We start from the raw sequence: 25,973 nt of genomic DNA on the forward strand, positions 1-25,973 counted from the left end.
AAAATTTAATTTCAGATTTTAGAGGGGAATTTTGGGAAAATTATTTGTTTTGTCTATTATTTCTCTCTTGTTCGCTACATCGGAACAAACGTATCAGTACCTGAAAGTCTCGTCTTTGCCCTACACAACGCACTATACAAAAGTTTTAATAGGATAATTAGGGGAAGTACAGTTGAGGTTTACAGTAGACCTTGTTCTCTAAGTGGAAAGATAAAAGTGATTTTTTTAAGGTAGAATGTGACATTTCTTATTGACATGCTTACTTAATTAGATATCGTCACGATACTTGTAGGATATATTAAAGGTGTACCAAAGCTTATTTTAAGATAGTTTGTGTGTGTGTGTGTGTATGTATTTATCTGATTGCAGTGTTGCCAGCTACAGAAAACTTTAGTTCCAGATTTTAGGTGGAAATTTTGAAAAATTCTTTTTAGGTCTCTATTATTTCCCTCTTGTTGCCTGCACTGGAACAAACGTACCAGTGTCTAAAAGCCTCGTTCTTGACCTACACAGCCCACCATAGAAGGTTTCACTCGAGTAATTAGAGAAAGTACAGTTGAGGTTTACAATAAACCATGTTCTGTAAATGGCAAGATAATGGTAAATTTCTGAGGTAGAAAAGGATTTTTTTTAAATTTCATGCTTACTTGGTTAGATATCGCCATGATACTTGTAGGATATACTCTTGGGTTACCAAGGTTTACTTTCAGATAGTTTACGTCTGTTTGATGGCAGTGTTTCCAGCCAAAACAATTAATTCCCCATTATAGGTGTAAATTTCGCAAAATTTCCCTTTCCCCTCTTGCTGGCTACATTGAAACAAACGTACCACTACCTGAAAGCTTCCTCTTTGGTCTACAGAACGCAGCATAGAAAGTTTCAATAGGATAATTAGAGAAGCTGTAGCCCCGGTATATCTGTTGATTTTTGCTTCTGTGGCGTAGAAAGTGTCAAAATTTCATGTGTATGATGAAAGAATTTTTTGTTTCCCTCTTTGAATGGAAGCCAGCGGCTTCAGGATTTCACTATACCTTGTCAACACACCAAAGAATTTTTTTAGGTGACTTGAACCCATATGGCAGCAGTGGTGCTAGATACAAAAAATTTTGAAATTAAGTTATAGAATTTTTTGTAAATTTTCACCCCTTTATTTCCCTCAATAATTTCCCACCCGTTGGAAAGACTGCAATGCAACTTAAACCAAAAAATAGCCACATCCATTTTCTAAAAAGCAAGACCTTAGCCATATCAATCGAATGAACGGTTTTTGAGCAATAAGTCACTAACTGAAAATGTTGGAATACGCCAAAAATGACCTGGGTCCAAAAAGGAATAATCACACAATTTTGCTCGTATATAGGACAAAGAAACAAACGATTTGTAAGTTACGAGGGCTTCGACTCAAGTTCTGTTGATTATTTCAATAATCTGCAACATAAATCAATAAATAATAGTTGCCAGAAAAAAAACAGACATTTGAAAAGAAACATGAAAAAGAACGATGTTTTTTATTGAAAAAAACTTCACAGAAAAAAAAACGTTTTTTACAACACTAATTGCACGAGAAATGCACACCAAACTGAACTAGATGATCATTATTAGTTAGTATTCTTTATGAACCACATAAGGATATCGACTGGAGTATACAAAAAAATGCTCAGCAAAATACGATAACTCGCAAACACACGAACAAAAAAATTCATAAATCCCATATATACATTAAAGGCAAACGCAATCGCGAAGCAACACGATCACTTATATCTGAAGTCAAAAATAAAGCAAGCTTATTATGATAAAGGTTCTCAAGAAACATATGATCTTTTCCAAGTGAATACAACCTCCCCACCTCTCCCCTGCTAAATTTCATATTCTTATTCAGTTCTACATCTGAAACAAAAGTTTCATTTCCTTATTCACACACATTATTCGGTAGGTGTATCAAAATAGTATCTAGTAAATCTTATCTATTAACACACTTATTTTACATTACACATAACTCAGCGTTTTCGCGTTCAGATTACACTATCTTCAGTCGCACGTATGTTCGTATGTGAAGACGACAACAAACATACATGTAATCTCAAATGTTGTATACGTTTGAAAAAATCATGCAATGCTATATTCATCTTAGCAACTAAGGTCTATTCGATCAAAGAACAGTCTGCAAACAAATCCTATTCCCATGAACACTTACAAGTGAATTTGTGAGAATCCCAAGACCAAATTAGATAAAGCAAATAGCTTCAATGAAACTATTTTCTCCTCAGCAACTAATAAGAAAAAAAGATGGAGTCTTGAAGATTCCCAGCCTATGACTTCAAAACATTATGAATTGCTATGGGAAGCATGCACCCAAGTGGTCATTGTCATGAGCAAACATGTGATTCTTCATATAACACTTCCATCGGTCGTGAAGTACACGTCTTGCGTTCGATTCCGGTGAGAGAGCTTTCAACATGAAAGCATATTTAGGGTCCTGGTTCGATCCTCGATGAGAAAGCATTACATATTTTAAGACATTAAGTTAATTCGTTCCTTTCTATCGTGAAAACGAAAATTAATACGAAGTGCTATATACGTGAAATTCTTGTTTTATTATGCAAGGACTAGTTCAACTCTAAAATCGTGCAGTACCAAATTCGATCCCAGCTCCCCATCAAAGTGGATTTTTGTGTATAGAACCTTTATATCGTAAGTTAGCGAAGCTACAATCAAGGTTAGTTATCTGTTTCACTTTCACTTCCAAAATAATAATAATAGTGATGCTGTATTTTTAAAATTTATTTTTGTTTGTTATTTATGTTTTAATACCACTTTGATCCAAATTCGATTCTCGATGAAAGAGAGAGATAGAGAAAGAGAGCATTGAACACTTGAAAGCATTATAATGCTTCGAAATGAAGAGCTTCGAACGATATATATCATATGCTACGCTACAGGGGGCCCAACGTCAATCAATATATATATATAAGTATACTCTTTGCCAGAGGGCTAAGGGGTCCAATACAAGACGAGAAGCCGAAGACCAATCAATTGGGATGCTTCGACCACTAAATATCAAAGGATTGGGGTGAAGGTCTACCTTAGCAACTAAGACCAATTTCACACAATCTGCTGAGAAGCTTCGGTCATTTGAATATCACGCCTTCAGTTCATAACCTACAGGCTTTCGTGGGAATAGGACAAAGGGCCTAAATCGCTTATGCTCTTTCGCTTCCCAGGAGGAACAGGGCGGGGAAAGACGAAGACCAATCAATTGGGATGCTTCGATCACTGAATATCAAAGGATTGGGGGTAAGGGTCTAAAATAGCTACCCAATGCTATGCAAAATAGCTATTCAATACAAAACGAAAAGACGAAACCAATCAATTGGGAAGCTTCGATCGTGATAACTGAAAGGAGTCTGATGAAGATCCGGTAGTCGTCCAAGAGTATGAGCATAGCAACAACGGGTTCCCAGGACCAAGATTTTCCCATGCACTCTTTGTGGGAGAGGCAGGGAGTGGGGAGAGCGTGAGCATAGCAACAACGGGTTCCCAGGACCAATACTTTCCCATGTACTCTGCGGGAGAGGCGGGGCGTGGGTTCAAATAACTCGAAAAAGGCATGTTTCATCTTGATTCCACAGCCAGTAGGCGTCCAAGAGTATACTTCCTTATTCTAGCGTAGCAACGTAGTGGTTTAGACCGGTTTAGGCCCCCCTGATAACGGTTTTAGGGTCAAAATTTTCCCACGCTTCCCAAGTGATTTATTCACTACTGTAGAGACCGGATGTTAGGCAAAATGCCTATTCTTTAATATTAATGATATGATTAAAAATAACGTTTTAAAGTTTATATTATTGGTTATAGTTTCAATTTAAGGCAATTTTAATTAGCTTGTTTCGCCCCTTCCTGCCTAAATGATTGCTTTAGTGGCTAATGTTGCCTATTCTATGCAATTTCTTCAAAGTAAGACTTTATTCGAAAAAAATATATAGGCTTGTTTAGTGATTCAAGAAATAATTCTGCCTCTTCCGAGAAATATAAGCGCTCTTTGTTTGTAAAGTCCTATGGAACGAGGAATCACTCACCCCAAGTTTCCATTTAAAGTTTTAAAGTTGGGCCCTGAACCCCCTTGAAGGGCGACCCTGGGAGCCAGAGCGACAACGCTATTCGATGTGCCCATGGCATTTCCTATTTTAGTTTTTGTTCAGTTTTTTATGTAAAGCCATTTACGAGATACCTCCGTGGAAAGATTAAAATGGGCCACCCTGTATATTACTTGCCCTATATTAAAATACAACATATCTTGTAGGGAGACTTAGACCCCCCGCTTCTGGCGTCATCACAATATACGAGTTCTTTTCGGACCCATGCTCTTCCTTTTTGAGATGCTCCCGGTGGGAGCTCAGGTGGTTCGAATCTCACGTTAAGCTCAGTTTTATTATCGTTAAGAAGTAAACAATAGGCATTCCATCTAAGCCTGTTCCAATACGCCGTGCCGAGTTCACTCACTATAGAGGCTCAAAAAAGTTTCCAGTTAACCTTGTTCTGTTGACTTGATAATAATAGTGTTGCTGAGCGAGCCATTGACAGTTATCTATATCTTCTGTTTATATTCAAGGTATCAGCAGGAATAAGAAAGTTCCCAGCTTTTCGAGCTTTCAGATCATGTTAAATGTGTTGGAAGAATACCAAATGCTTATTCCTAATCTTACATTTTTAAAACCACTTGCTTCAGAAATAGAAACTTCCTTACTGACTTTTGAACTGGCGCTCATCTCATTCCATTTGTTTACGACGTGATGAAAAAAATAAAAGTGATAGTAAGTTTGTAAAACCAGAAGCTTCCAGTTCATGTATACGAATTGATGTGGGAAATGATCAAAATCTTTCTGTTAAAATCGTTGACATTGGTTTTACTACATATACTACCTTTCAGAAATGTCTGGCAATAACAGATTTGGACATTTTGGGTTTTCGCTTAAATTGCAGGAAATATATATAAAAATTTGTTCTTAATCTTCTGGAGAAATATCCTTTAAATTATAAATTGACTAGAGCCCTTTCGTGTTTGAATCGTAATGCTTTTGGAGATCTGATGTTGGAGTGAAACACATGAAATTGCTTTTAGCTGAACTAGTAATTGGTTAGATGCCAATTGGGTAAATAGAGTTTTGAGGTAGTTCAAAAAGTTTTTTTTCGAATCCAGATTGTAAAACAATTCTGGAACTGGTGATCGTTTGATGACTTTATGGTAAAGAATTTGGATTCTTCAGAGTACAATGCAATAAGAAATGTTAAAATAGTCTTTATTTTCTCTCACGGAAATTGAAATCTAGAAAGATATTTTTAAGCAATGCGAGGTGTGTAGCAGATAATCTAAAAGAACAAACTTTTTAATTTATTATATTCTTCTGGCGGTGTAGAGAAATTATCTATAACCAAATCCATTATTAAATTCGTGAGATTCTGGTTTGGCAGAAGCAACAAATCAACGATGAGAGGAAAAGAAATTGCAGACAAAAAAATTAAGATTATTCTAAATGTGCTTGAAACTAAGACTACGAAAATAATGACATGCACGCAATATTGTTGAGAAAATAAAACATTTAGAGGTGAAATAAATTACATAATACTGTTGATTTCTGTGTAACGATGTGTCGCTCATAATAAAGCAGCCAGTTTATTATGCACAAATCCCTTTTTCGATGAGTATTTCACTGCGACTTTTTCTTTTCATATATGACAGTACTTTCTGCATGTGACTAAAGTTTCAGGGTAGACGTTTAATTACTTCCTTTGTGCAGAAATTATCACATAAGTTTTCTGTAGTTTCATAATAAAATACATCCTATTTGTTTTTATAGTATTCATTACTCTAGTTGATGAAATAATAAATTTGTTAGTTACGTATCATCGTTGTCGTGTTTTCTTGGTTTTGTTTTTCCGTCATGAGAAAGTCTTTGTGGCTTACTTTTGTAGCCACCCTTCTAGCAGTAGGAAGCAATGCTTAGTAACTCTTGAAATTCTGTTCCTTTTTTTAATCATCTAGGCTTTCTATATAAGTACAAAAATGATGTGAAGGATCATTTTAAATTTAATATATGTGATGTGATAATTCTATGTTCATACTAGAATAAGAGCATGCCCAGATTGCAAACAAGAAGTAACGGAGTTTTCTGTGTTACAGACCCAGAACTTTATCTAAAAGAATGGATGAACACAGATGTGATAATGGTGAATGCTGATGGTGAAAGTTCTTCAGAAAACAAGAAGAAGAACTATCGCTCAAAATCTCTAGAACTACAGCCCTATTCCAGAAAGTCACATCAGGTTCAAGATGAAAGTATTAAATATATCTGTCCTAAGTGTGGAAAGCTTTATGGTTGGCGGAAAAGCCTCATTAGACATTTACGATATATGTGTTGTTGAGTTACATAAAAATAGTTATATAACACTGAAAAATGTGATGCTTCACTTTAAAAAGAGAAATTGCAACAATTCCAAACTTGTACATTACTGCACATGTACTTATTGCACAAATAAATCTGAGACATGAAAATCCATTGAATTTGCAACATACTTGCTCGTGAAAGGGAATAGATGAAAATGTCGGCACATGAACAGGAGAATGATGCTCTTTGGTATAATGAGCAAGCCAGTTGCAGGACCGCTAATACCTGATAAAATGATCCTTGTTGTTATATCTTCTCTTAGGCTACTGTTGGTCCAACCTCTTGTACACTTTAATAATTATCTTCCGAAAGTCAGGATATAAACATAAACAGCGCACTTGGATCTATCTAAATCATATTTAATTTCATTTATATGCAAGACAAGTAGGTCACTGGTGATATCTGCTTTGCTAAGGATGCCATTGGCAATGTCTGCACAATTGGCATATTATTTGTCGTCCACAGAGACGAAGTCTGCTCCAGAATGTTAGCAGTAGGACCCGTATGGATTGAATAATGCTCCTCTATTGTCGAGTCGTGAATTTATGAAGAATAACCAAGAGAGGAGCACAGTGACCCATGTAATGACACCTCAAAATATCACAGTCTCCATGTTGCTTCGTACGTTGTTCATCATATAGACGTGAAGCATTTTCGGATTTTTTCTACACATGTACCAGACCATCATCAGGAACATGTATATATGGTATTTGTCGGTAGAAGTTTCCTTGTATTAGTTCTCCACAGTCTTCATGAGTTTATGCCAATTTGTAACGTTCCTATTATGTCGAGGTGTAAGGGTAAGAGAGAGAGAGAGTTCATGGAACTGACGTCATACGTGAAAATTGGGGTTGTGCAATACGTTTCGTACATATTTCGTTAGATACATGACGTTCTGTGGTCGCCATGGAATCAATGTTGGGCTGTGAATCATTGGCCACAGAGTTCTGGCGAGCAGAAAGTTGCATGTATTGATAGTTGATTGTCAATTGCAGTTGTAGCCCCATGGACGAACCGTCACAGCAGTGAGTAGATTCTGGGCGTTTTCTCCTCAGACATAAATATTAAGTGTCGATAATTTTAACATTGTAGCACTTTCTAATGCACATTTGGTCAACACTTTGAGTAATTGATACACCTTTCTCCGCATATTAATGATCTTGTGAATGACACAGACGAAATACGATAATATATGCTGCTGCGAACGGATGGTGTATATGGAAAAGAGAACATGACGTATAATAAATGTTTTCCGCTTGCAAAAATGCTAATTGGACAAGCAGAATATAAAAATGGACCTTTAGGGAATAAAATATGCAGAGCACACAAGTATTAGAAGGTAACATATTATTTGTTTCATTTATATGCATAATATATAACACGGTAGCGGATGTTGGTTGTTGGAATGGGTGAAAGAAAATGCTGGAAGTTCCCAGAGTTTCTCAAGGGTATTAGACATATAAATACTGATTCATTTGCACGATTCTTACAACGTATCAGAGGTAAGAAGCGCAAGTATGGTGTTGGAAGAAGAAAATTGCCACGTAGAAGGCACTGGAAGAGAAAATTATTGGTAGGTACTAAGTTTGTAGTATTCCCATTCTTCTTTTATACTTGTTTATTTTTATATGGGAAGGGACATTGGAAATGAAATACATGTAAACATATTGTAATCGTCGGAAGTATAAGGGGACGGAAATGTTTGTCTTTTACCGGGAATTGATTGAGGATTTTTCGGCATTGAATACCATATGACTCGGTATACTTTTATGAAATTATAACTTGACTAAGATATAGTGTAATGTAATATGCTAATATAGTTTAATGTAATGTAATATAGAGGGAATCAACATTCGTGACTGCAGTGAGACTCGGACTAGGACTTCCCAGGTGGTGAACCGTACCCTAAACCTTTTGCTTGGAGTGCCCGCGCCGGGAATCGAACCAGGGCTCTCCCACATGGAAAACCGTACGATAAACCTTTTGCTTAGCAGCTGTTGTTACTTATATGTAGCTATGAATTGTGTAAGGCATAACTGGTATTTATAAAGTATATCTTAAGAAGGAAGTTATATTGGATAGGGAGCCATGACACTGCCGGGACTCGAACCAAAATTTTCCTAAGTGGAAAACCGTACGGTAATCCTTTTTTATGCTTGCACTTTAGACTTTTCGCTTATAAAGAATAAATTTTACTATGTAAGAACAAGCTTATATTGAATAGGCAGTTAGCAGAATCCACACCGGGAGTCGAACCATGGCTCTCTCAAATGCAAAGCCAATATGGTTGGGAACGTTAGTGCTCCTTTAAGTATTTTTTTTGTTTTTGTAATATGAAAAGTTGTAATACGGTAACTAATTGCCGTTTTTTTTCTGTTCTAGGCGCTGAAGGAAATAGAAACTGATAGAAGCGAGAAAAAGCAGAGAGCGACAGAATACGTGGATTTGAATTGAATCATTAATTAAACAATAGATAAACTAACTAAATAATAATGGCGACAACGCATCTTCTTATTTAAGGCCATTTTCGACGTGAAAGCTCGTGGACAAAATTTTCCTACCCGGACTTTACTTTGGGATTCATTTAAACATTTCTTAATTAATCTAATTAGCTTTCTCTTTATTCCAAGCCCTGAAAGAACGTAGTATAATGTTTCCTAACTGAGTCGTACGCCTTTCTAAAGTCAATAAATAGTTGATATACCGGGGATTCCCAGTTTTTTTCGAGTATTTGGCGAACGGTAAATATTCGGTCGATAGTTGATCGATTTCGTCTAAATCCGCACTGATAATCTCCAATAATTTCATCTGCGTATGGGATCAATCTTGTTAATAGAATATTTGAAAGGATTTTATAAGATGTTGACAAAAGAGAAATGCCTCGATAATTATTACAGTCAGTTTTGTCGCCTTTCTTGTAAATTGGAACCATTATTGATTCTTTCCACTCTTGTGGCAATTCTTCCTTGTGCCAGATAAGGAGAATGAGTTTGTGTACCTTCTTCCACAATTTTTCGCCTCCTGCTAAAATTACCTCAGCCGGAATTTCATCTACACCCGGAGATTTGTGTTTCTTTAAATTCTTTATAGCGGGTTCTACTTCTATTCGGTTGGGTTCTGGAATATACGGTTCTGCAGTGTGTACATCCTTTTCTACACGCACATTAGTTTGTGGTTGCGTGTTAAGCAAATCGTCAAAGAAATCTTTCGATCCATTTAAGATGCTATCCGTATCAGTGAAAACTGTACCGTAAGATTTCTTTAATATATAAGCACGAGGTTGATAGCCTTTCTTAAATTCACTGATCCCCTTATACATGTCTCGGATGTTTTTATTTTTACTATCATCTTCAAGTTCCTTAATTTCAGCTTTCGAAAATCGCGTTTGTTTGTTCTAAAAGTTTTGGAAATTTCCCGCCTATTTTTTCACTAGAGTATAAGTTTCTTAATATTACAACCTTTAAAATGCTTCTTTAAATAAAGTTTATAGATTTTTCTCTCTCATTTCACGTTTAATTAGGATCGTCCACACCTTTTGTAAGAATTCGTAATCATACTACAGCAAACAGTTGTGTTCTTTTTCATTATGTTCAGAGCATGCTTCACATAATACTGAATTTGGTGTGTACTGATTAAATGATTGTATAACACATGTATGACTAATACTTTCACTGGTACACTCCCACTCATTAGCTTCAACTTCAAAACAGTTAATATTTAAAAGACTGTCATCATCACCATCCGGGAGAATTTCATCATTATATCTATTATAGCGTCTGCAACAATACACTTCTATTTCTTGTAATGAATATATGATTCTCATTTTATCACGTAATTCATCTGGGAAATCGGGGTGAGACGTGTGAATTAACACTATAGGTTTTTCTTTTTCACGTTGAATTTCTTTTTCTCTTGGTGAAACATGAGCAATCTCTCTGCTAGTCATTTTTCTGCTCTTCAACAAGAAACAAATCAAATACATTAACTTTCAAGTGTGATATATCTATTTATATACCTACGATAGAAGCTTGTGTGCATGTGTAAAACACATTTTTTCCTTACATTTAATAAAGTGTTCTATGCATTCTCCCTTACATTACAAATCAAATATTTTTTTCGAATTTCCTGTTTAATAATATGTTTCAAGGCGATACAAAATAAATCTTTTCCAAGAAAGAATTTCATATATGACCATGTATGTTGTACAATTTTCCAAATATACCCAATGGACTTATATTCCATTAAAATAAAATACATAAATTATAATAGTAAAAGATAAAAATATATATTTGTCTTATTATTGTTATTCTACACATAATGCATATACAAACTCTAATTCAAGATAAAAAATCTTTTACTCGCACTATGGTTACTTTTATTCGTACATTCTTGTACATTTTTACACCATATGTCCACATATTTCCTATAATCTTTCTCTAGTAAAATTTAACAAGGCTCGGCCTATATTCAAAGTCCCACACAAGATCTTGGAAACGTTCAATGAAGTTCCATATCATCGCAAAGGTCTGCCCATGCTTTTTTCTGTAAATTGATAATAATTCTTCACAAACCTCATATTTTGTTATGGCATCTATAGCTTTCCGTTCAAGAGATTCCGTATCCAACACCAAGCAATCATGTGTCCATTGACTGCCGTCTCCAAACCCGCAAGCAAAACAAATACATATATCGTCTGGTTTCCAGTATATTATACAGTCTTTTATACAATCCAATGATGTTCCCTCTACGGTACACTCACATAGTAAATTCAAAAATTCTTCCAACTCCCAATTCTGTACCGGGGAATTACTCACTGTTGATAAAGGTGTAGGGGGATATTCTTCTATTTCATGGTCGACATCAAGTAGCGGGAAAACTTCTATTTCCAGTGGCGGAGACTGCGGGCTCACCACCGGTTGGGATGTCCCCGATAAAGACATCAATATATCCAAGTTGGCCCGGGTAACTGTAACATCACTTTCACTTCTTGTACTAAGATCCAAAGGTTTCAGTAAATCCATGTTTTGAAACCAATCTATAACTCCTTTACCCTAAAAAGCACCCCTATATTTCAACAGCAAACGATTCACGAAAATAATCTTTATTCTCCAGTGTTTCTATTAAGTTTCTTTTATTTCCTTCACCACCTAGAAAGAACAATAAACCAAACTGAGAATTAGATATTTGGTGTATTACGATTTCCAATTACAAAATATAAGTATAAAATTTCTCTTTCAACTTTTTCTTTTAACATTTCATCTTGCGTAATATGTTCAAACAATCTAGGATCTATTTTTATTGCATTAGCTTTCGGCATGAAAAACCCTTAAGTTCGATCTGCGGTAACGTTAAACGTTCTGTCCCCCATATAACCTCATTGTTACACTAGCGTTTATAAAACGGAACACAAAAGTTTACAATAATAATAACAATACTTAGAGAACGTTAGTTTATCTATTGCTTAATTAATGATCCAATTCAAATCCACGTCTTCTGTCGCTCTCTGCTTTTTCTCACTTCTATCAGTTTCTATTCGCTTCAGCGCCTAGAACAGAAAAAACTGCAATTAGTTACCGTATTATCACTCTTCAAATTCCAAAAACATAAAAATATAATACTTAAAGTAACACTAACGTTCCCAACCATATTGGCTTTGCATGTGAAAGAGCCATGGTTCGACTCCCTGTGCGGTTTCTGCTAACTGCCTATCCAATATAAGTTCGTCCTTACATAGTAAAATTTATACCATTTATAAGCGAAAAGTCTACAGTGCAAGCATAAAAAAGGATTACCGTACGGTTTTCCACGTAGGAAAATTTTGGTTCGAGTCCCGGCAGTATCATGGCTTCCTATCCAATATAACTTCCTTCTTAAGATATACTTTATAAATACCAGTTATATGTCTTATACAATTCATAGCTACATATAAATAACAACAGCTGCTAAGCAAAAGGGTTATCGTACGATTTTTCACGTGGGAGAGCCCTGGTTCGATTTCCTGCGCGGATTCTACTGACTTCCTGTTTAGTATAAGTTTGTTCATACGCAGTAACGTTTATGAGTAAAAACTCCGCACTGCAAGCAAAAGGTTTAGCGTACGGTTCTCCACCTGGGAAAATCCTAGTTTGAGTCCCGGTGCAATGACGAATGTTGATTCCCTTTATATTACATTACATTACACTACATTAGCATATTACATTACACTATATCTTAGTCAAGTTATAATTCCATAAAAGTATACCGAGTCATATGGTATTCAATGCCGAAAAATCCTCAATCAATTCCCGGTAAAAGACAAACATTTCCGTCCCCTTATACTTCCGACGATTACAATATGTTTACATGTATTTCATTTCCAATGTCCCTTCCCATATAAAAATAAACAAGTATAAAAGAAGAATGGGAATACTACAAACTTAGTACTTACCAATAATTTTCTCTTTCAGTGCCTTCTACGTGGCAATTTTCTTCTTCCAACACTATACTTGCGCTTCTTACCTCTGATACGTTGTACGAATCGTGCAAATGAATAAGTATTTATATAAGTCTAATACCCTTGAGAAACTCTGGAAACTTCCAGCATTTTCTTTCACCCATTCCAATAACCAACATCCACTGCCGTGTTATATGTTATGCATATAAATGAAACAAACAATATATTACCTTCTAATGCTTGTGTGCTCTGCACATTTTATTTTCTAAAGGTCCATTATTATATTCTGCTTGTCCAATTAGCATTTTTGCAAGCGGAAAACATTTATTATACGTCATGTTCTCTTTTCCATATACACCATCCGTCCGCAGCAGCATATATTATCGTATTTCGTCTGTGTCATTTACTAGATCATTAATATGCGGAGGAAGGTGTATCATTTATTCAAACTGTCGACCACCCGTGCATTAGAAACTGGTACAATGTCAAAATTATCGACACTTATGAATATTTATGACAGGAGAAAATGCCCAGAATCTACTAGCGTGTTATCAGTACCATCCAAATTCTTGTAACAGTTCATGTGTATACGTGATTGCTTTGATTGACATCGAACATTTGGTAGCTTTTTTCGTATCTATTTCCTACCTAAGAGAAGGTGACTGTGTGAACACGATCGAATGCTTAGATTCGCCTTCGCGTCATTCTACTTCAAATGGTGTGCAAAGAAGTACTAAACAGAACTTTACTTTCTTTCCGACATTAAATGAACTCTAGGCTTCCTACTTTTTTAGTTTATGTTGCTGTCGTAGGGGGCTATACTTACGTATTACGTTTCAGCACAGTTTATTTGCGTGCCTTCTTGATTTAACATGTAATTATGAATTACAAAACCTTTGTGTGACCTACTGGATGATGCATACATCTTGCGTGTGTGTGTTTTAATGTAGTAAAGTAAATCGTCTTATTGAGATAATTTACTTTACTCCATTTTGTTTCGTACAATTTTCAAGTGAGTTTTATGAATATAAGTCATCAAGATATTTTTCCATTCTGAAACGAATTCACTCGGTTGTTTCGTATGTTTAAATAAAGTCTGAGCGTAAGAAGCCATAGGAACTGGAAGCCTGATTGAGCGTTATTACGTGGTGCTTGCCATAAAAAATAGAAGATTACCAGCAAGACAGTTCATATGGAAAATAAAACAAATCGGGACCTTGGAAGAGAAAGGGAGAATCCTGAAATCGGGGTGTTGGGAAATCAAGCTGAAAGTTTTGCAATTACAGTAAGATAGCAAGGACGAATCTCTGCTTATCTTGAAACTGTGAGAAAACTAGGGTAAACATGCGATATCTATGTGTTGTCCAGACCTGTCCAGGGCCGGCTCGTCCATATAGACAACCTAGGCGGCTGCCTAAGGCTGAAACATTTAGGAGGGGTTTCTGTTACGTGAGGTTTATCAACATTAGCCATTAGCCAAAACGTACGTGCGCCAGCGCTTTACACATTTAGGAGGAGGAAATTAATGAAAAGTTGGATCACCCAAGGTCGATTACTCCTCAGCTATACGAGGAGCGAAGCGCACCTCGTATGGAGCGGAGGAGCATCTACCTGGCCATAGTACGTTTCTGTGTTCCCACTGTTCATTCTACGGCTAAATAAGATCTCCAGCATTATCTGAATATCCTGACTCCAGATGCTCGCAGAAATGTTACTGACCCAAAGTTTCTACATAAAATGGCCAATGAAAACTTATTCCTATAGCATAGTGGAATAGATCAAGGATACGAACATATGAAATGTGTTGTTACTATCAACATTTTCTATTGTCTGACAAAGCCATGAATTCAGAGTTCTTAAGGTAGAAAATAAATAAATAAAAATTTTCTAGCTTTACATACCATAATTATGAAATTTGGACTAAAAGGAACGACTGAATGAAGAAAGTGAATTATTATGAAGAGTGCTGGAATGAGAGTGTAGGAGCGCCCTGAGTAAACCCATGTACACCGTGTTGTCCCCCAAAAGTCACATGGTGTGGGCTCGAACCAGTCTCCTTTCGCATCAGAGGTGAATACTTTACCATAGAGCCACCTTATCCCGTCCCTCGGATATCAATATGAATCATTATATGATATGTATATAACATGATAAGTACAGAGGAAATGTTTACACCACTTACGCAAAACTAATCGTGAGTACGCTATTGATAATAAAGCATGCAAGCAAATTACAATATTTTCAAGAGTAACAAGAAAATTAATCTTTCTGAGAGGAATTTTCAGGCTACTTGTCCTGCCAAACAGCAGAATATTAAGTATTTCTTTTTCCGTTTTCCTTGACCTCATATACAGTCATTTATTTATATTTCTGCTTGAATCATTCTACGGAAGTGGTGGAAGGTAATTTTCTCTCAATGAAAGGTGGGAACGATCGAGTCAAATGCAAGGTCAATGGTCTTTGGGGATGTTGGCTTATTACACATATCCACCGCCCGTTCCTAAACAAACTCGTACAGTTGAAGATGCCCACAATACCGACTATTCAAAGAGAAAGAAAAATGAAAAAAGTGGCTACCTGACTTGTTATAAACATGTCGGAGTACTTTTAGGATATTTGTGACTGCAGAAAAGTCCCCCAAATGAATTTGATATATCAACTCTGTGGGTAAACACTCGTTTCTTCTCTTGGTTAAGAAACGGAATATTTGTTTCTCCGTTATTTACCTACACGCTATGAAACGATTTTTTGTTTGTTTTTCTCTACATAATGTCAATACTATCGATAATACAAATAATAATATTAGAACATGTATAAACATATCTGAATACTAAAAAATATATTTGTTTACTGGTTAACTGCCGGTTTCGGTCGTCGAGAAGTCTAGGAGGCAATGAAGGATATCGTTCACGAGGTGCTGGGTTTGAGTTCCGGGGGAGCAACTATTCGGGCTCGAGCCAAAAATTGTTATGTTATAAGGTGCCAACCAAACATGTTCGAAACTGATCGTCCCGGGTTTAGAGTTGACAATGACTCGAGCGGCTCGGCTCACTATTTAGCCGGTACGAAAAGTGAGCCGAACCAACAGCTCACCCAACCGAGTCGGCTCGAGCCCTCAGAAGCTCATCTCAAACGTTTGCTTTCAAAAGCTTTTGATGTTCTTTCTTATATTAACGTACACAGCACTACAGGCAAAATAATTGTTTTATGATTTTAGTTTTTAAATCCTTAGATAGTGCCTTGATTTGTTAACATTTTCATTGGAGAAAATGTATATCAATTACAATTAATCCACATTTTCTTTGTGAACTCTGCTGCTCTGTTGAATTTATCAGTAAAAGCGTTTAATCAGTATCAATTTGGGAAACAACGACACACTGAGGTTCTCTTAAGATTCACACCGTACGCGTGAATATTCATAAATAATCATAAATGTAATTTACTAGAAATTGGGTAATTTTGAATAATACGGGCACATTAAAAACAAAATGATAAAATATTTCATTGATATCAAAACATAATTTGACAGACGCATGGATGGATGTTCCGTCAGTCAGATCAAGTTAAAAGCTTAACGACTTGGGTCAAGCAACGAGTTTGCGAATGGGATGATTCTCACCGAGATGCGTTACTCCATGATTATTCAAAAAAATACAAACGCAAATCTCAACATTTTACTGACTCAACATTCTTTAACACCAAAAGAGTCGAAAACAAACTCAACGATGGAGACATAAGAGGTGCAGTCAGATTACTAATTTCTGAAGATATCGCCACACCTAATGCATCTGTTTTAGAAGCACTTAAGGAGAAGCACCCTTCAAATTCAGACACCTTTTCATTACCAGACCCTCCTAAAGATTACCCTAATATACCAAGAGTTTCAGTTTCTGAATTACGATACGCTGTGAAATCCTTCCCATCTGGATCAGCTGGGGGTATTGATAGTCTCCGTCCCTCGATTCTTAAGGATCTACTTTTACATCATGAGTCAGATTCAAAAGAAAGATTAACTAGATGATTCTAGAATTACTTTATTTAATCCTTTCAGGTAATATACCTCAGGAAATAAGACCAATCTTTTTTGGAGCCATTTCGCTTAATAAGAAGAGCGGTGGAATTCGACCAATTTCAGTGGGGAACATTTGGAGAAGAATATCAGCAAAAGTTATATATTCCAGAATTAAAGAATCCGTCGTAAGTTTCCTTTACCCGAACCAATTGGGAGTATGCGTTCCCAATGGAGCCGAAGCCGCAGCTCATGCAGCTCACATTTACTTTTCTACTCCCCATTCACAACAAAGGCTTTTCTGAAATTAGACTTCCGTAACACTTTTAATGAACTGAATTGAGACGCAATTAAAACTAATTTTTCGTCTATTTATCACTATGTATATCAATGTTATGCCCAACCAAGTAACCTATTTCTAGGGGATAAGATCATACTCTCGCAACAAGGAGTACAACAAGGCGATCCTTTAGGTCCTGCTTTCTTCGCCATGACAATTCAGTCCATAGTGTCTAAAATTAACACTGAATTAAATATCTGATGATGGAACTACAGCAGGAGATCCTGACACAGTTATAAATGAACTACACACTATTCGAACTATGGCAGCAGACATCGGACTACACTTAAATTTTATGAAGTGTGAAGTAGGATTTTTATGCATTTCGCAAGATCAAATGGAAGTGTTATATTTATAATTTAAAAATTCAGCACCGGGAAGACAACTTATCACAACCTCGTCAGCCTTTCTACTTGGTGCAGCCCTTTCTCCTGAGGCAACACGTAATTTGTTAGTCGAGAAAACTAAAAAGTTAGATTCTTTCTTGTCACGTCTGGCCCTAGTCTCAGCACTTTCAGCTTTTTATCTCCTTCGTGCGTCGTTCTCCACACCAAGAATAATCTATTTTTTTACGCTGTTCTACTTCTTGGCGTGAAGTCGATTTACTAGAGAAGTTTGACACCGTTCTGAAATGTGGACTGGAATCGTTACTCAACTGTAACCTAAATAGCAACGCATGGCTACAGGCCTCCCTTCCAGTTCATTCTGGAGATCTTGGTATTTGTCGGGTTGTCGGTTTGGCGTATCCTACATTTTTAGCGTCGTTCTATGGTTCACGACATACCATTGAGATACTCCTCAACCAACTGAATGAGCCTCACATCGAATCCGATGTCCAAGACTGCATATCTGACTGGTCTAACCTATTTGGTTTAAACCCTCCTGAAATAACGGGCAGAAGTTCGCAATCAATTTGGGAGAAGCCAATCATCAAATTATATCAATCAGTGTTATTACAAGAAGCAGACAGTCAAGAGGATAAGGCTAGACTTCTTGCCTCCTCATCACCAATTTCAGGTGCTTGGCTACAGGCATTACCTTCACACACCCTAGGACTGCACCTTCCAAACGAAAGTTTTCGTATTGCAGTTGCACTTAGCCTAGGAGTAGACATCTGTGAATCACACAACTGCTCTAAATGTGGTGCATCAGTCAAGCAGAATGGTCTACACGGTCTGTCTTGTATAAGTAGCTCCGGAAGACATGTGAGGCATTCGAACGTGAATGACCTTATCTGGAGAGCACTCACATCGGCGGAAGTTCCATCTGTTCGTTAACCTGTGGGGTGTAACAGATCTGATGGCAAAAGACCAGATGGCATGACGCTGATACCATGGAAGAGGGGAAGGATTCTTCTCTGGGATTTCACGTGCTCTGACACTTTCGCGTCATCTAATCTCTCTTTCTTCATCTCGAGAAGGAGCAATTGCAGCCCGCAGAGAATGCGAGAAAAGAAGAATATGTAAAGATCTGTTCGATAGATACATGTTCGTGCCCGTAGCCATTGAATCGAGCGGCATTTGGGGCCTCGAAAGGCTCAATTTCATCAAAGAAGTAGGCCAACGTTTTGCACACCTTACTGGTGACAAGCGGGCTATTACTTTTCTGATATAACGTATCAGCATAGCAGTTCATCGAGGAAATCTGGCTTCCATTTTAGGTACATTACCTCCTGGAAAATTATGAAAAGTTTTTCTTTTATAACTAACTGTTCAGAATTTGCTGTTTATGTTTCTTTTTTTTTAAAAAAAAAAACAAGTAATACAAGGCATTTTCATTATATGAAAGTATGAACTGAAAAAAAATTAAATTTGTAATATGTAACAATATCATATAAATACATTGTTAATGCACAAGACAAAAAAATTGACAGAAACATGAAATATCTTGTCTAGAGTTCAATCAGTTGGTTAAGTAACTTTTAAAATTTAACGCGTTACTTTGTCATCAACGTTTCCTTATATACAGTATATGACGCAAATTACACAAGTTGATAGTTATTACTAATATCATTCACACTCAAGTAATGCTGCCTCTTCGCTGCCAAATTTCGAATATACTTGCCTTCTATATGTGCGGTCCCGGGTCTATTCTGGGTGAGTTTGCTTGCCTCAATTTTAACAAGCAGTAGGACCAAATTTATTATTATTTTAGTCGATTTTTTTGTATGTATAGAAAGCTTTTAAAGTTAAGGAGACGATTTGGGGTACCAGGGTCATACCCAAAGGAGCGGCAAGAGACCCATCGCCCCACCCAGCTGAGCCAATGAAAATTACTAAACACTGGTTCAATCCGTTTATTTTTCAAGATAGTTATACAAGAAATGTATCGACTAGGAAATTTACACGTGACTGTACATGAACTTAGTGCGTAATAGTCTTCTTTACAGTCAAACCAAGGATTTCTTTAAACGAGAAACCCACTGAGTTGGATTTCTTTAAACGGCACACATACGAGAAACCCACTGAGCCGGATATACAGTACTTTACTAAAAGCAATATCTGACCTCTAGCGAACAAAATTCGATCCATTTGATCGTGTTGTATGATCTGTGCCGACTCTAATGACGCAATTGGTTTAAATGGATCGGCTCACGGATTGTTCACCACAGAGCTGAGATCAGAATGGCCAGTCGTTTAGAGGGGCTGATTGTGACATTGATCACTACCTGGTTGCAGCGATAATACGAGAGAGATTATCGTTGAATAAAGGTAATATTCAATGTCCAAAAACGGAGAGATTTAATTTAAAGAAATTAGAAGAGAGCCAGGTAAGAGGGGAATATCAGGTTGAAGTTTCGAATTCTCGGCTTTAGAAGATTCGGAGTGCACTAATGTTGAGGATACCTGGATTGAAATTAGAGAAAGCATTAGAATTTCAGCAAAAGAAAAATTGGGGCACGCAGCAATACGTAGGATTAAACTATGGTACGGCCAGGAATGCATTAAACTAAGAGAGAAGAGAAAACGGGCATAATTACGCTGGCTACAAAATCCGAATGAAATAACTACACAAAATTTCGCAGATATCAGGCGGGAAACTTCCAAAACTTTTAGAACAAAGAAACGCGATTTTTTGAAAGCTAAAATTAAGGAACTTGAAGATAATAGTAAAAATAAAATCATCCGGGACATGTATAAGGGGATCAGCGAATTTAAGAATGGCTGTCAACCTCGTACTTATATATTAAAGAAATCTGACGGTACAGTTCTCAGTGATATGGTTAGCATCTTAAATAGATGGAAAGATTTCTTTCACGATTTACTTAACACGTAGCCAAAAACTAATGTGCGTGTAGAAAAGGAGATACACCGTATATTCCAGAACACGACCGAATAGAAGTAGAAACCGTTATAAAGAAATTAAAGAAACACAAATCTCCGGGTGTAGATGAAATTCCGGCTGAGTTAACTTTAGTAGGAGGCGAAAAATTGTGGAAGAAGATACACAAACTCATTCTCCTTATCTAGAACAAGGAAAAATTGCCACAAGAGTGGAAAGAATCAATCATTGTTCCAATTCACAAGAGAGGCGACAAAACTGACTGTAATAATTATCGAGGCATTTCTCTTTTGTCAACATCTTATAAAATCTTTTCAAATATTCTGTTAGCAAGATTGACCTCATACGCAGATGAAATTATTGGAGATTATCAGTGCGGATTTAGACGAAATCGATCAACTATCGACCAAATATTAACCATTCGCCAAATACTCGAGAAAAAGTGGGAATACAATACCCCGGTACATCAACAATTTATTGATTTTAGAGAGGGGTACGACTCGGTTAGGAGAGAAACATTATACAACGTTCTTACAGAACTTGGAATACCGAGAAAGCTAATTAGATTAATTAAGATATGTTTAAATGAATCCCAAAGTAAAGTCCGGGTAGGAAAATTTTGTCCCCGACCTTTCACGTCGAGAATGGCCTGAAACAAGGAGATGCGTTGTCGCCACTATTATTTAACTTTGTTCTGGAGTACGCTATAAAGAAAATCAAAGATAGCAACCAGGGCCTAGAGTTGAACGGTATTCACCAGGTTATGGCATATGGGGATGATGTAAATTTAATAGGGAATGATAGAACAATAGAAAGAAATGCAGAGATCTTATTAAACGCTTGCAGAGACATGGATTTAGAAGTAAATGCAGAGAAAACGAAATACATGGAAGTGCGTCGGGACCGTAATACGGCAAATTATGGATGCATTAAAATATTAAATAATACTTTTGATAAAGTGGATAGTTTCAAATATCTAGGATCAGTATTAACATACGAAAATCATATTCACGAAGAAATTAAATGTCGACTAAAAGCAGGGAATTCGTGTTACTACTCGGTTCAAAATCTCTTGTCGCGAATTGGGGGGCGCGGTGGCTCAGTGGTAGAGCGTTCACCTCTGGTGCTTGGGGTCCCGGGTTCAATCCCAGCCCCCGCCAAGTGAACTTTGTGGTGGACAAACACCGTGCTCGTGGGTTTTCTCAGGGTTCTCCCGTTTCCTCCCACTTTCTTCATTCCACCATTTTCACTCATCTCTCATTATCACCGTCTCCTTTAGCCTCACCGGCATAACCGTGGGACGTAAAACTTAAAGATTTCATTTCATTTTTTTCTTGTCGCGAATTCTATCGAGGAATCCGAAGCTTAGAATATACAAAACGATAATTATGCCTGTTGTTCTGTATGGTTGCGAAACATGGTCGCTTACTCTGAGGGAAGAACATATACTGAAAGTATCTGAGAACAAGATCCTGAGACGAATATTTGGACCCAAGAGGAACGGGAATGGGGAATGGCGAAAATTTCATAACGAGGAAGTACATAATTTATACGGTTTACCAAACATTACGGTTTAGGGTCGTAAAGTCTAGGAGGCTTAGGTAGGCGGGTCATGTAGCTAGAATGGATGAAAGTAGAAACGCTTTCAAAGTCTTGACTGGAAGACCAATCGGAAAACGGCCATTAGGAAGACCTAGGGGCAGATGGGAGGACAATATTAAGATGGATCTCGCAGAGATTGGAATACAAAGTAGAAACTGGATGCGGTTACCTAAGGATAGAAGTCAGTGGAGAGCTTTTGTGAACGCGGCATTGAACCTCCGGGTTCCATAGGCCATAGTTAATTAGTTAGTGGAAAATAAGAAAATGATATAAAATGTCATGAGCCTATCAGTACTGAACTGTATACCTACTTTTGGACCACCCTGTATTGTCATTGTGCTCAGGACATTTGAAGCTGTCTCCTCATAAAAATCTTTTGTTGTCTCGTTATCGAGGCGAGACGAGACGAGATACGAGCAGTGTCCCTTCTCATGAGTAACACTAAAAATATTCCACGTTACTGCTTACATTTCTCATGGCTTTCGATTTCCAGTCGAATCAGGCCATGATTTCAAAACGAGTTAAAACTAGCTAAACGAGCGAGCCATTTATCAAACTCGACCTCAAAAAGTTACTTGACTCGTGCCCATCCGTACTTCTGGTTTAGCTAATGTCGTCCCAAACAATGATAGTGGTTTTCCCCTTTCTGTACATAGTTCCTTTATCATGGAAAATATTTAAAATCACACTCTTAGAGTATTCTGTTTTCTAAGTTTGGATGACGCTTCTTCTGTCTCACTTCACTTTTCTTCTTTCCCGTACATGAGGCTGTATTTGTTTGTGCTAGCTACTCGCATAAAAATACCGTTGTGGGGAGTTTTAAACGAATATTGCAAGAAAACAAAACCAAAGATGCGTGTTGTTTCAAGGTCTGTACTATATTTGCAAGGTCCCCTTCCTCTTGTCAGCAAAGATGAAGAGGAAGATTTGATATTTAAGCTTACCATTGAAACTCGGAGCCCCCGACATCAATATACCAATAATGCGTTTCTTCTTCGGCCGACAAGGAGAGAAACAATTGAGGCACTAGGAAAAGCACAAGTGGATCAGAGTTTTCCCTCTTTCCCCGTGCATCACATTACAGAAGGAAGAAATGTTTATTGCTCTTGCGGTCAATATATGTTTGAAATTTTGAATCCTATAGCCTCTTCAACCAAAGGTAAGAGTGAATACAAGTGTGTGTTGTCATCTACAGTAGTCTTTTTTTAAATAGCTAGTAAAGGAATATAAATGGAAAATTTGATCTCAGGAGAACACTGGAAACCTACACTATCCCTAGAATAGAAAGGTTGTTGAGAAGGAATAAAGGCAATGGGGAAAATTACAACTATAGAGAAAATTCAAGTTACTATACATTCGCGCTTGCGGGTCAATGCCATATTTGTCTTTTGTCTGTGGCTTTCGCCGTGACAGATCCGTTTGGGACATCAAGTTTGCTCGTTGGGCGTAGGAAAACATAGATGCTTTCCTCTATCGATCGTAGCCACATAGGGGCCGGCGTTAGATTGACAACAATACACCACTTCGGTTAATTTGGATTTTCAAACAATCGAAGACTTATATAGGTTACATTTGGCTTTAAAGAAAAAGAAAAGAAATAGGCAGGGCCAGGACTTTAGAGTTGCTCGCAGCAAATTAGATGTGGCTAAGCCCCCTAGTGTTCTCTCGTGTTGAGTTGATGGTAGCTGTGCGTTCGTTCTTGCGCGGATTGCATTTTACACCGATGTAAACCGAATACTTACTTATATCAATCAGTATTCTGGTAGTTTCTTATGTAAAATATTTTTTTATGAAATCATAAACCTATGCGTGTGTATTATTTTTGAACATTAAGAAAGCTGTGGAAATAATACCGATATCAACGGCAGAATGGGAACGTGGGTTTAGTGCTATGAATCAAACATTGAATAATCTGAGGGATCGTATGCAGATGGTCCAACTTTGCGTTTCTTTAATGCCGAAAAATATGCAACAATGTGGATAAAATTGAAGTGTCAAAGTGTTACAGACAATCCTACCCGGAAAGCAAGAAATGTCGAAGAATGTTTACATGCATCTCGCCTTTTCAACTAAAACGTAAGTAATATTTTTCTTTAAAAAAAGACAACTTTAGTTTGTTGTATGTACTGTACGTACGTTTTGTATTACACTATCTTTTCTACATTTTCTGTTATTGTTTTGTTACTTTTGATAATTGAATGTTTTGTTTAGCTAGATTTTGAATTTGAACATAAAATATTACTCTGATTAGAGGAGGCTCCAGGAAATATTTTTAGCTATCTCACAACTTTGAAGCCCCATTGACCCTAATGTATATGCAAATGCACAATTCCCCATCTGATTCACCTATCCCCCCCCCCCCTTGTAAATTAACAAATCGAAACCTGACTATTATGCATTCATGCTACAATACACAACTATCGTTTTCGGTATTTTCTGGCGAAAATCTGCATTTGTCATCAAAACATTACCGTAAATGTTCCTTCCGTGTCACAGATTATTAAGGGACAGTATTTCAAAGAAGCAATGTTACTTGCCGATAAATCTGAAATTCGTGCGTCGTTGTTCCCAGAAACACTTTATTTACGTTAGACAATTTTATGCCAGGATTTTTCACGGCTATTGACTGTGCGTCGGAATGCCATTATCATGAGTTATCAAGAGTTGTGAATTCAAGTTATGTTATCAAGAGTTACGAACATATAATTGCGTATTTTACAACACTGTAATTGAGCTATAGCCTGTTGTGTTGACAATAAATAAATAAATAAATAAATAAATAAATAAATAAGAAATGCTTGTCCGATTGGTATTGGTGGCATGTGTTTCGTTATTGGATCAAACAGCTTAAATGCACCACAAAGTCCTAATCATCGCTCTTCTAACCTTGTTATGATCGTTGAAAATGAACGGAAATGAGTATTGATAAACAAGTTTGCTTTTAATGTTTCCAGCTCCTCAAACGTCCACGGTTTCTTGAATACTCGTTCATTTGATTTCTTCGGATTCAAACAGCTCAGTATTTCAAATTAAAATACATATACCTCCCTTTCTCTCTCTCTCTCTCTCATATATATAAATAACATGGGGAATTTATTCATTCCCCCTTTAGACCCTTAAAAATTAAAAATATATACTTTTGGCAATTTTCCTGTGGATTAGTCCCGGAAATCTACAATCATGTCAAAGTTCAAGTTTCCACGTCAATCAAAAGTACACCTTTATTTTTTGTCAGTTTATGTAGTTTTTATATATAGTTAGCAAGAGAAGTAAGTACACATTTCTGGAATAAGCATATAGTAAAACCTACCTAGCGAAATTGAACAGAACTCGCAAAAATTTCCGTTAAAGGTTTTAAAGTTAACAATGATAGATCTATGCTTAGAAAAAATAAATAATAGACATACATATAAGGGACATAGTGAGATAAAATGTACATATCGTATTCAAGTACAGTATTTAGTTATGCTACGAATTAATACACATAAAACAGTGAACAAAAAAATAAAGCCTACATACGGTTTTCAAGGGTAACAAGGAGAAGATAGACTTTGGTAAGTGAACTTCGGGGCCATTTTTTGCTAGGTGGTAGTGCATATTTAAAGAATTAATAGTATAAACTGGGAGAGCGCAATGGCCGAAAATAACGGAGAAAAACAATCTTAAAGTTTTCTACTCGACGCATATATCATACGACGTATCTTAAAATTTATTAAGTGACAGCGTGGCAGAATGAGGAAAATCTGCGACTCATGTGTAAAGGGTCCCGGGTTCGATTCCCGCTTGAGTCGACCTTCTTTTGTTTTTGCTTCAACCAATAAATTAGCCATTTGTAACTATAAGTAAAAATTCACCATATGTTTATAA

At 36.8% G+C, this 25,973-nt stretch overlaps 1 protein-coding gene across 13 annotated transcripts in view; it reads left to right on the forward strand.

Moving 5' to 3' along the window:
- The window catches only part of LOC145674949 (uncharacterized), a 768,948-nt gene that overhangs the window by 391,479 nt on the left and 351,496 nt on the right, over nt 1-25,973 (forward strand). The window contains exon 5 of one of the 13 annotated variants that reach the window (XM_081745248.1): nt 6,176-6,432. The exons of the other annotated variants lie outside the window; for them this stretch is intronic. Coding sequence (XP_081601374.1) covers nt 6,176-6,417 — 242 coding nt within the window. The 3' untranslated portion in view covers nt 6,418-6,432. Of the gene's footprint in view, nt 1-6,175; nt 6,433-25,973 lie in introns of those variants that run through there. 13 annotated transcript variants of the gene reach the window in all.

Source organism: Thermobia domestica, chromosome 18, assembly GCF_964235325.1.
Source record: "Thermobia domestica chromosome 18, izTheDome1.hap1.1, whole genome shotgun sequence".
NCBI lineage: Eukaryota > Metazoa > Arthropoda > Insecta > Zygentoma > Lepismatidae > Thermobia > Thermobia domestica.